Source organism: Nansenia antarctica (genome assembly GCF_963989245.1).
Source record: "Nansenia antarctica genome assembly, chromosome: 13".
NCBI classification, from domain to species: domain Eukaryota; kingdom Metazoa; phylum Chordata; class Actinopteri; order Argentiniformes; family Microstomatidae; genus Nansenia; species Nansenia antarctica.
The window spans coordinates 22,909,442-22,921,941 of record NC_137683.1 but is presented as its reverse complement, the minus strand read 5'-3'; the positions used below and the strand labels follow the sequence as shown (position 1 = coordinate 22,921,941).

The following is a 12,500-nucleotide window of genomic DNA, read 5'->3' as shown; positions in this document are numbered from 1 at the left end:
CCTTATATTCTTACTAAGAAAGCGATGGTTGTAAATGGCCATATCGATCAGTTATTGCCTGTCAGGCAGTCATTGCTCAAGAGGTTCAGGATGGGCTTGGTTCTCTCTTACCCTACACATTGTAGACCTGAAAGAATTGCCCGCTTACAGGGCAGGTTGAATACTCAGCATCTTGTCTGTCCAAATCCTATCTATTCAAATCTACACAAGTGGAAGTAGGGGCTTGTGGTCAATTTGGGATCCCAGAGTCTGTCGTTGTATTTATGAATGACCTCACCACCGTCCCTGAGATGTAAAACACCTTGAACGCTCATTGATGGAAAATAACTTTTTAGTTTATCAAAATGCCATTTTGAGCCATACAGATGACGTTATTGGACATGTACTACAGTAGAGACCATTTTGCATTGAGCTAATTTGCCCTCTCAAAGTGGTTTTCTTGTCAGTCTGTCATTTATGGGCCAGACTTAGATTGTGAGGTAGCAGAAGTGTACTATATATCCTCTATGGCTACACAGACAAACCAAGGTGTTTCTGTTAGCTGTAATAGGTGTCACACTCCTTTCAGCAAACAGCAAAGCCTCTACATTTCAGACCAGAGAATGTGTTATACAACCCAGTGGTAAAACCCTGAGTGGTAGACAGAACCTTATCAATATATCCTTTGAGTAAAGTTCACCACTCTTACCTAATCTCCATTCAACCTATCAGCGGTTGAAGCTGCCAGGAAGTTATTACTCCGACATTGTACAGCGTGTCTACTTCACCCCTGTGGTATCAAGTGGGGTTTATTGGTGCACCGGCCAATAAAAGGTTGAGATCATCATTTAAGGCTGACAGGTTGGGGTGAGGGTGAACCTTTGGTCGCTGTTGGGTTGGTCTTATAGGAATGACCTGAATGAATGATTATTATTAGCCAATGAACATTACATCATGCAACAACTTTCCGATCCTTCTAGTCAACAAATCAAATGGAATTCATATCTCCCCTAACTCCCTTGCTATTAAATAACAGTAAATAATGTATTATTATGCCAAATACCAATACAGACAAAAATAAAGATTGGCAGTTCACAGTCGTTTTTGGTAGTGGGAGGTGGTTTTAGTCCCAACTGTCACCTACGTGACGTTAGAATTATAAGGTTCTATCTCCATGTTTGTCAAAATTGAGTTTTTTACATAATCTGATCCATTAGGTGTTTATTAATGCCTGTGTGGTGTTATTTTTTAAAATGTTGATTTTTTTTTTAGGTAGTAATTCATAAAATACAAAGGTTCCATCTCACAAAACATAATGGAATGTAAAAACTTTGACGCTCAATATCTCTGAACTGCCCTAAACGGAGATAGAACCTTATAATACTAAGCTCACGTAATTGTTACTTAGTCTTGGCGCACGAATAGTTAACGTGTCCCTTGAACTCTCGCAGTAGATAGTGGATGAGAATAGTCTTGAGCACAACCCCCCCAGGCTCTCAGGCGGACTTTCGACACTGATTTTTACTGCTCCCTTGTCTATTTTTAGGTTGCGCCTTTGATTTATTTACGGTAAGGTGAACCCCCAGCTGTGGCCATTACCGTACTACATTCTCCTGACCCATCAACTGGCATTGACAGACAGGCAGGGAGGGAACGAACATGCGAAATGGCCCAGCTGACAAGTCTGAAGCCGCGATCCGATCACTTTTCCATTTCGTGAGCTTAGAATGATAAGGTTCTATCTCCATTTCGGGTAGTTCAGAGATATTGAGCGTCAAAGTTTTCACATTCCATTATGTTTGGTGAGATGGAACCTTTGTATTTTATGAATTACTAACTAAAAAATGTCAACATTTTAAAAAATAACACCACACGGGCATTAATAAACACCTAATGGATCAGATTATGTAAAAAACTCAATTTGGACAAAAGCGGAGATAGAACCTTATAATTCTAACGTCACGATTTGTAATTCCACGCGCGTACCGTCTGAGTGAACATGCCGAGATGAGTGCGGGACGAGGATCTCTTCCATCTCTCGAGGAATTCTGCTTTTTCCCGTAACATTTCCCTTATTCCATCCTATTAACGGATCAATCCTCCACTATGGGACTGTGCTACAGCCTGCGACCTCATCTTTCGGATGAACCCGGTGACTTCGACCAGGACCAGCCACCGGACTCTGCGTCTGTACCACTCCGGTCAAACGGCCTTGACCGGGAGGATACGGAGGCGTGCAATGACAAGAGACCATACGGTTGCTCCTGGTGTCGCCGCGGGGGGCCTGTCCCGGCAGGAGAGACCCGGCCAGGGGACACGCCGGACACCGCCGGGGACATGCCCGTACAGAATGGTGGGACGTCCGGCCGAAGAAGGCAGTTAATGCCGCAGAGAAAGAAGCGAAGAAACACACAGAAAGGGAAAGACGCGGACAAAAAGTTATCGGAGGAAAAAGAGGTGGAAAGACATGCGAAGAAAGTCAGTAAACACATTGACCGGGCTCTGAAGGAACTGTACCGGGAATATGAACAGACGCACCGGCTGCTGCTGCTGGGTAGGTGATGTTGACCACGTCGTGACGTTAGAATTATAAGGTTCTATCTCCATTTTTGTCAAAATTGAGTTTTTTATTTATTTACATAATCTGATCCATTAGGTGTTTATTAATGCCTGTGTGGTGTTATTTTTTTAAATGTTGACATTTTTGAGTTAGTAATTTAATAAAATACAAAGGTTCCATCTCACAAAACATAATGGAATGTGAAAACTTTGACGCTCAATATCTCTGAACTACCCTAAACGGAGATAGAACCTTATAATTCTAAGCTCATGGATTCTAGTGTAGCCTAATAGGCCTATAGGTTAGATATGTAATAAAGCTACTGTGGCCTTTATATCCTTGCCGCTTTGGATGTTATAACTTTGATGAGCGACACTCTATAATCAATGTGACATTAGTATAAGTTACAGCAGGCCTATAGGTGTAGGCTACTGTGACAATCATGTATGTCTCTTAGCTGACCTGAATATATCTGTCTCACTCAATTATGCAAATAGAATAGTATGCGTAGGCCTACGAGTTCAAGCATGTTACCTCAATCATGTCACCTCAATAATGACCCGGCCGGGTAATTAACGCATACCGGTATCTCACCTGGCGCCTATGGCATCGTGTAGTGAGCTTCATATAATTGGTAATAAGTCAGTGTATGAAAAGGCATTCGTCCTGTTGTCTCAAGGATGTGACAATTCACTGTTCATCCTTTACCCCCCCAAGGACATCTACAAAGGTGAGAGGTCAAGTAAAAGTGGCCATAGCCTAGATATGGCCTATAGATACAGTAGGTACTTCATTGATCCCCAAGGGGACATTAAGGCGCATATGTGGCTGCACTAGGTCGCTGCATTCACTTACTGTTTAGGCCTAACTTGTTAGGCTGTATGATGTTGCCTAATAGCCTAGTGACAAACATTGATGAACTATTGTATGTATTACAGTATATTACATATGATATAGCCTAGACCTCAATAAAACGACAGCCCCTTGTGTTACCTTAGTAGGCCTCTTATTCAGCAAGCAAGTTCCAGCCTATCAAGGGCGTGGAGCAGAGCAGACCCACACCATGCTGTATGCCCAGACTACATGGTAGTCGATGGCACCATCTTGGTAGGTATGGGATTGGACCCATCCCTAGGTAGAGATGGGTCCATTAAAGTTTTTGATTGTCAGGGTTGCCAAAGACGATTACTTGATTAATTGATTTTGATCATGATCAAATGATGATGATGAGGATGATGATGATGATGATGATGGTTATTATTAATATTATTAAAGGGCTGTCATTTTTGTTATCAAGGGGCTGTCATTTTATATAATAATAATAATAATAATAATAATAATAATAATAATAATAATAATGTATGCCACTTAACTGACGTTATTATCCAAAGAGAGTTAAATGCAGTGAGTATAGCCTACATTTTTCAGTATATATGGTCCCAAGGGGATTAATAATCAAACCCATCCATCCATCAAACCCATCCCATCCATAGCCCTATAGGACATAGCACGTGACTGTCAGGTCCCTCAAGATCGTCAGTTAATAGTGTGTGATTTTGAAGTTACAACAGTGTGTAGGATTCTATACTACTATGTAGTAAAGGCAGAGGGTAGCTCATTTTAAAGGATATATAATAAATAAATAAAAATACACATATAAAAGTACAATTTGATGCGCACTCGCTCTAATGTTGGTTATACATTTCAATTGACATAGACTCAGATTCCTTTGCTCTTTAATGAAAAACTGCTATGAAGACACAAAGATGACCTAACTCAAGTGAGACCTTTATGACCAGGGCACTTAGCAACCGTAGGTGTCAGGGTGTGTGTGTGTGTGTGTGTGTGTGTTGGCATACCTTTCAATAATAGTATTGTGTTTGGTAGAGGCGATAGGAGTAGCAGTCAGGTTATGAATAACCTTGTTCCCAGGCTATTGCACACAGTGCAGATAAGCCTGGAATATCAACCACTCAAACTTGGCCTTAGTGGAAGTGACCATAGAATTCTATGAGAGTGACCTTACTGAATGCAGTATTTGTCATCATTTCATGTTAGCGAATCACAGTGCTAGGAGGCGTGGCTCTAAATGGAGGCAGAACCTGGGCAGGAACTTTTATCTAGGTCCTTTGCTGTCAAGAACGATCAAGTCAATGTCAAACAAAAACTTATCTTTTGGAGACTAGTTTCCTCAAACAACCTCTCTGTACATCCTTTATTGGTGTTTCTGTCTGTCCCGTTTGCACACTTGTGACAGAACTGCATCATAATCATGCGGCTGTGGCTCAGAAGGTAGAGCCGGCTTGGCTTAATCAGCTTAATCAACCAATCATCTCCATGATCTGATGATCGCAAGGTCGGCGGTTTGGCGGTTCAATCCCTGGCTGACTGTCCACGTGCTGAGGTGTCCATGGGCAAGAATGTGTGTGTGAATGGGTGAATGAGAGGCCATTGAAAGCGCTTTGGAATAAGGCATAAGTGCAGTCCATTTGACTGCATCATAAGCTTCTTCTGAAATGTCCATGTTGCAGAGTAGGCGACCGCATACTGGGGAACATAAACAAAGGGGGAGGGTTAGGCGGAAGGTGTTGTTGGAGATGATTGGTTGATTAAGCTCATTAAGCCAATGGCTAAGCTCTGTCCATTTTCAGCGTTCTATCTATTGGCTTAATGAAGCCCAAGTGTAGCTCTTTGATCCACCAGACCTTTCGCACATTTGTCGCGCTAGTGTCTGGAAACGAGATTAGGACTATAATCTGACTAGGACAGTCAGACTATAAATTGTCAGGACTGTCAGAGTGTGTTGACTGGCATACATAATGTTTCATATCATGTGAGTCATAATATAGGTAGGACTTCCTTGAATGATTACATAAAAGCCAATCAGCATGTTCTTGAGTAACACTCAGCCAACCTGCAGTATTTCAACAGAGGCTTATCACTAGGACCTGGGGCATTGTGTACACGCACCAACACACTGTAGACACACATCTCGTACCATTTCCATTACACTGACACTTGTGTAATTAAGGTGGTATAACCTTTGTAATTGCTATGTAGTAGCTAAGAAAGTACAGGCATTACATTGCATATGACCTATGGTTACTCTCTCATATCTGGGCTTGGGCAGAAATAATCTTAACTCACTAGCTCCCAAAAAATTCCAGAACACTCGCCATCTAGAGTGCTAAGTGTTAGGCTACAATACATAATTAATGGTGTGTTTTTTGGTGAATAAAGTCACCCATGGCACTATAGAATATTGACAATTTGGGTGACTTCATTCAACCCCCGGCACTGAATGAGTTAAACAATGAAAGCAACCACACTCTGAGAGTGCTAACGATGCTAGCCGAGGAGCATCAATGCTTGTGTTTTTAGTCCTAGGCAGGCCCACATGGTGTACGTCCTTTAGTGCTCTCCACCCCCCACCTCCTAGCTACAAGCTCTAGTCTGATCATGACCCATAACCTCTACTTCAATGTTTACATTTACATTACATTTTACACATTTAGCAGATGCCTTTATCCAAAGCGACCTACAACAGGTACATTTGTCTATGGCTGCGTTCGTAAATTCGCTCTGAGAGCGCCGCAGCGCACACTGGGTTCTTACTGGGTCATAAAGGGACCGAGTAATTTGATTGGACAAGATGCATTCCGTGAGTGCTGATCAGATTTCCAGAGCAAATTTACAAATGCAGCCTAAGTAAGTGAATCATCTATACATCAGTCATCATAAGAAAAACAAAAATGCTAGGACCAAGGGGCCATTGGCAGTCCCAATGCTAGAAGAAGGAAGAATTACTTTTTAAAAATGGTTATTTACAGAAGAAAAACTGTACATGGGGGTAGTGAGGATGAAGAGGTCTTTAAGAGGGACAGTCAGGATTAATGTTATTTGTTAATGTTAATGTTAATTGTTAATGAGGGGCAGTCAAGAAGTTAATGTTATAATGTTCTGTTCCCTGGGACAGAGAGTCCTTCTGTTTCATGTTATTACCGTATATAGATGCAAGAGGTGGAATAGTCTAAAGTCTGGGCTATTTTTTGCTGTGGTTCACCCCATAAAGTCTCTCACCTTCCTATACCTTTCCCTCAATCTCCTGATCTGATTGTGGCAGCCAAGTGTTCAGGTCTTGGAATGGTTCCTATCTGGGAGGACCAATAGAGAAGGATAATACGTGGAATGTAAGGGTGTGGCTTACGGTATGATCATCAATCACTCAAAGAAGATATATCACAAATGTTTGGACATATTTGATGGAGATTGAGTTCAATGATTCTTTGACACCATAGTTGAAGGCTATGTACTAGTTACAATGTGTTGAGACTTGGGAGAGTGTTGATTTTGTGAGTGTATGTAGTGGGTCAAGCACATGTGTCTGCCTGTCAGTTCGCTATGAGGTTTGACTGCATGATGAGTATCTTGTTGAATTTGGGTATGTGTGTGTGTGTGTGTGTGTGTGTGTGTGTCTCTGTATGTGTATGTGTGTGTGTGGGGGGGGGGAGGAAGTGTGTGTGTGTGTGTGTGTGTGTGTGTGTGTGTGTGTGTGTGTGTGGGGGGGGGGGGGGGTATGTGTATGTGTTTGTGGGGACGGGACAAAGGAAGAGTGTGTGTATGTGTGTGTGTGGGGGGGGGGGGCAAAGGAAGTGTGTGTGTGTGTGTGTGTGTGTGTGTGTGTGCACGCACCAAGGGGCAGTTATCATTGGCTGTTATCATTACTATCAGAGAAGCACAGCGAGAGCAGAGGCGCTCCAGTAGACTATTTTTAGCCCTTATTCAGATGGAATCTAGGTTACAGAATCTCAAGAAATGGAACAGGCTACAGAGATATTCATAGTCAGGTGATGTTCATGTTCTGAGGTCAACACCCCTAAGTAGTCCAGTGGTTCACCAGAATGGATAGAGCAGCCATCTTTAAACACCATAGGTCTATATAAGGTATTTTATCTCAGGTCATATTGTATATACAGTAGGTACTGTTAACTGGTTAACTCCTGACCTCTCCAAACCACCCGTTAAGTCACAAGGTGGCTTTACTAAAACCACACCAGTGACCTTGCTCTAAAGATCTAAAGACTTCAACAAATGTCCTGAGTTAATGCATGGCTTTAGTTCAGTGGGCTAACACGTCTTGTGGCGCATAGCAGGAGACCCGGTTTTGAACCTATAATCAGTCACACTTACACCTGCCTCTCCTCAGGGAGAACATGTGCATCCTGTTTTCTGTTCAGAATTTTACTCTCGCTTTTCTAAATCTGGCCCCCACGTCCTTCGGAAACCGGTCGGAGGCTGTCCAACTGGGGGTCAGAGTTCACCTGAACCAAAACAAAACAGAGGATCACAAACCAGGAATATGTGACAAAGGACAGTAGGCTACTGTTCCAAACCCAGCCTGGCATTGTTATGCCTTAGCCTCCGGTACTGTAAGAATGCCTAATTCATATTTATTTATTTAGATTCACTCAAACACTCAGTTGATAACCGTGCCGTGGAAGCTAGATTAGAAATTACTACTTTATGTATATGTTTTTTTTTTGCCAGTTGTGTGTAATGCGTGTTGGGCAGTGCTAACCTGCAGGTTGTCTCACAGGATCCTCATGTTGTGATTATGGAGAGGTTTCAGACAGCTATGGACAGGTATTCTCTTAATCTCTAACCATCAGTATGTGTGCTCACTGGAAAGAGAAAGAACACACATGACTGGAGACAGAGGGGGAACCTGTTTTCCTGCTTTATGTACAGTATGATGGGCTGAGCTGTATATTAACCCACGCTTACGCCACTATATTCTAGAGTGTTGGGGTGACTCTGGTAAAGATACATAGACATACACACACTCAACACTATACTGGGTAGGGCCTCCCTTTGCTCTCAAAACAGCATTGATTCTTTGTGCCATTGATTCCACATCCACAAGATGTTGGAAACATTCCTTTGAGATTCTGGTCCATGATTACATGATTGCATCACGTAATTCCTGCAGATTTTTCAGGTGCACTTTCAATTGTGAATCTCCCGTTCTACCACATCCCAAATGTGTTCTATTGGATTCAGATTTGGCCACTGAAGAACACTGAACTCATTGTCATGTTCATGAAACAAGTTTGAGATGACGTTTGCTTTGTGACATGGTGCATTATCATGCTGGAAGTAGCCATTAGAAGATGGGTACATTCTGGGGATGAGGGGATGCACATGCTCAGCAACAATACTCAAATAGGCTGTGGCATTCAAACGATGATTGATTGGTATTAACGGGCCCAAAGTGTGCCATGAAAACATTCCCCATACCATTATACCACCTCCACCAGCTTGGACTGTTGACAGGATTCGAGTGTATTTACTGTACCTTGTAGGTAGAGCTACTTACAGCAAAGTTGCAGTCTCTGAACCTAAAATGTAAACTGCCACTCTGGATATAAGTTTTCAGTTCCATATTATTGGTCATTCATTCCTATACGTGTTTGTGATGCAGGATCAAAGTGTGCTCTTATTAAAGTGTGTTATTCATTCAAACCACAAGAGGGAGACAGCAGGCTAGTTAAGACAATACTCAGAGGGGTACTGCAGTGACATTAAGTAGGACATTATGATTATGATGATTTTAAATACATTGTATGGATCTATTTTGTCACTTATGTTTTGTTTCAGAGGCAGAGAGTTTCATTTACATTACATTTGACATTTTAACCATTTAGCAGATGCTTTTATCCAAAGCGATTTACAATTAGAGATTACAGGGACAGTCTCCCTGGAGTAACTTAGGGCTAAGTGCCTTACTCAAGGGCACACTAGTGGTGGTGTTCCCAGTTCCTAGGAAACTCATATTAAAACATCAATATGGGCAAGACCTTTGGCAACAGTCAATGTGAATTTGTTTTACCCTGAAAGATGTATTGTTGGCTCCAACCGGAGGAGCTTTTTATTTATAGTATTATTATTTTTATTTTTTTACAGTAGCAGTATCTTACAGTATTTTTCAGTAGTTTACAGTATTTTTAAAGTTTACAGTAACTGTCAAATAAAATCGTTAATTTGTTCATGTACTGTACAGGTTGAGCCGACAGGCTGACTAGCAGGAGGCACCGGACCCAGGGTGTATTTGCATCCAGGTGGTGCCGCTGGCCACTTCTTCATAAGATCATATTTACATCTCGTTTTCATATTTCTTCTGCTGGAAAATCTTTCCGTTGTTCAGAGGTTGGTAATGTTCTCTACAGCAACACAGCCAGACAGATAACTATCTCCCATGACCTCCCCAGTACCCACCTCCCTACAGCCAGACCTCCCCACCTCCCTACAGCCAGACCTCCCCACCTCCCTACAGCCAGACATTCAGCTATGCACTACATTGGTGTCAGACAAGTTATATGATTGTTATTGTTATTATTGTTATTATTATTATTATTATTATTATTATTATTATTATTATTATATATTATTAGGTCTTGTTTATGACTTCTTGAACTTTTACAATATGCAGCGTAGGCTACATTTCACGAAAGCTCTGTACCACTAAGGCCATCTTCGGTCCTGTTTGTGGATGAAAATGTGTCTTATTGCTACTCTCTTTCAGGAGAGTCTACTTTTTCACCTGTGTACAACCCATTCAGGTTATCTACTGTTTTTGAATTAGTTGACTTCATCTAATTGGTGTTGAAAGATCTTGATTAATTATAGATTTTTCCCATTATTGATGTCTTGTGATATTGGCTGATTATTAGTACCGTAGTATTCAGATCATTGTATATTCATCCACCGCCTGCCCTTAGACAACAGTAAACCACCTTATCCTATGTTAGATTCCTTGTTTGAGTTAAGTTGCACCTACACGCTGGTCTTGGGTCTGTTTTGTATCCCCACAAATGGCTACGTTTAGGATTTTGGGAGGGAAAGCAATCCTAGTTTGGTGCCTATAACTTCATCCCAGAGGGTAACAACCCACTGCTCTAAATGGAGTTGCCTACCTTTGTCCTAACAACCTGAGAGACTGCTACTGGTATGCAAACTCAGGACCTCATTTTCATATATTCCATGACATTTGCATTGTGTGTTTTTTCTTTTTTATAAAGGTTGAGGTGCTTGCTTTGCCACAGTGTTATCGTGGCTTTGGGTTTTCAAGGACTATTTATGGTATCGATCAGAGTTTATTGTTGTTATTCTGAAGAAGTATATCCAGTCTGTTCCATACTTGGGAGTGATTTGATAGACATGGCAGTGTGGATAGGAATATATCAGTAAATCATTGGCCCAATGAAAATAATTGGATCAATTGTGTTGAGCAACTTACATACAAGAAATGCAACCCAAAGTGTTCTAGGGCCTACGAAAAAACGGTAATAGAGTAGGCCTTCAAAATATACTTTTTCAAGCTATTATATTCTGCCTACAGTAGCCTACTGACCGAAGTAGGCCTATTTTAGCAACCTTTATTTTTTGGACAATGAACATTTTAAATGCCACATTTCATACGAGCGTTTCGTTTTTTATTACGCTTATATATAGTCCAATCTATCGTTGTTCATAATAGACAATTGATTTGCCAGGTAGCCCATGTGCCACTATAACAGTGTCTCCTAAAGACACCCGCTTTCCCCTCTACTGTGTCCCTAAGAACTTCTATTGCCCCCCTTGTACTGTTTCTCAGTTTCTCCAGTAAAAAAATAAGGTTTTAGAAGAAGGTGATAGGGAGAAGGTTTTTCCTTCTATCAGTGGCCCCGGCCCAAGCTAGATTACTCTTCCTGCAACGAATGGTGGATTGCTGATTCACATGCTTAGTATTCAAATGTATTGATTGTAAGTCGCTTTGGAATAAGGCGTCTGCTAAATGCCAAAAAATGTAAAAATGTAAATGTAAAGAGCAAATCATTTGGAAAGAAGACACTATCAGCGGGTGGTCTTGATTTCCCCAAGAGTCGCTCAGTCTGCTGAAACTTTGACGCAGTTGCTCTATGTGCTACTCACTACTACAAAACATACAGGGGTCATTATTACCCAGTAAAATAGGTGAAATGAACAAATAGTCCATCGTCTGTTCTGTCGGCTATTAGAACCAAGAGTGTGGTTCCACTGTGGCATATAAATACATTTTAAAATGTCCACATCGTCACCCGCCTAAGACCCTTACCAGGGGCCTCCATAATGTTGTTTGCTTAGGGCCCCCAAAAGTCTAGGGGCTCCACTGGTTCCACTTTCACTCCACAGTGATAAGGTGAGGTGTTTCTCTCTCGGTGCAGTAGTGTGACTTCCTGGTGCCGCAGAGAGAGGCAGTGCTGAGTTAAAGGCACAGAAACACCAACAGCATTTCAGACATCAGGACAAACAGAGTGGGTTGGTAGGAGCGAGAGAGAGGAGCTGTTGGCTGGCTTCCAGATTCCCTCTCCACTCTTTCGCCTATTTATTAAATTGATACATCCATCCGTTTCTATTTATGATGCACATATTTATTAGGGTCGATTGAATCTACCGGGGTCGGGTTTGATAAGGGGTTAAAGAAGCGAAATTGTAACGGGGAAGGGTTTTTTTTTTTAGGGGGGTGAGCGACGGAGAAGTGGCGCACGGATTTTTCGCCCTATTTGTTCTCCTTTTTTATATAGAAAGTCGGATATTTACGTTGACCCGTTATTTTTATACTCTGTGTGTTTTACGCGAAGAGGAGACAGCGGAAGATGGGTTGTTTGGGCAACAGCAAGACTGAAGATCAACGCATCGATGAAAAGGCACAAAGAGAGGCGAATAAGAAAATAGAGAAACAATTGCAAAAGGAAAGACAAGCCTATAAAGCCACGCATCGGCTGCTTTTATTGGGTAAGGTCCAGGAGATGGATTTGTAAAGATAACGGGATATGTAGGTCTATGTATGTTTCCCAGGCTTCGCCCCCCAGCCCATGTTGACAGGTCTCACAGACAGACAGGCGAGCTGGCTGGATCGTTGGCTGGATTGTACAAATACAAT

At 41.8% G+C, this 12,500-nt stretch overlaps 2 protein-coding genes across 2 annotated transcripts in view; one reads left to right on the top strand and one right to left on the bottom strand.

Moving 5' to 3' along the window:
- elovl2 (ELOVL fatty acid elongase 2) overlaps positions 1-2,046 on the bottom strand; it is a gene marked incomplete at both ends in the record, with an annotated part of 19,511 nt that extends 17,465 nt beyond the window's left edge. Inside the window, one exon of the mRNA XM_080544114.1 lies at positions 1,966-2,046. Within this exon, the coding sequence (XP_080400240.1) occupies positions 1,966-2,046 (81 nt within the window). The remainder of the gene's footprint in view (positions 1-1,965) is intronic.
- A 10,167-nt stretch (positions 2,047-12,213) lies between these two features.
- Positions 12,214-12,500, top strand: part of gnal (guanine nucleotide binding protein (G protein), alpha activating activity polypeptide, olfactory type) — a gene marked incomplete at both ends in the record, with an annotated part of 38,056 nt that continues 37,769 nt past the window's right edge. The window contains one exon of the mRNA XM_080544412.1: positions 12,214-12,352. Coding sequence (XP_080400538.1) covers positions 12,214-12,352 — 139 coding nt within the window. The remainder of the gene's footprint in view (positions 12,353-12,500) is intronic.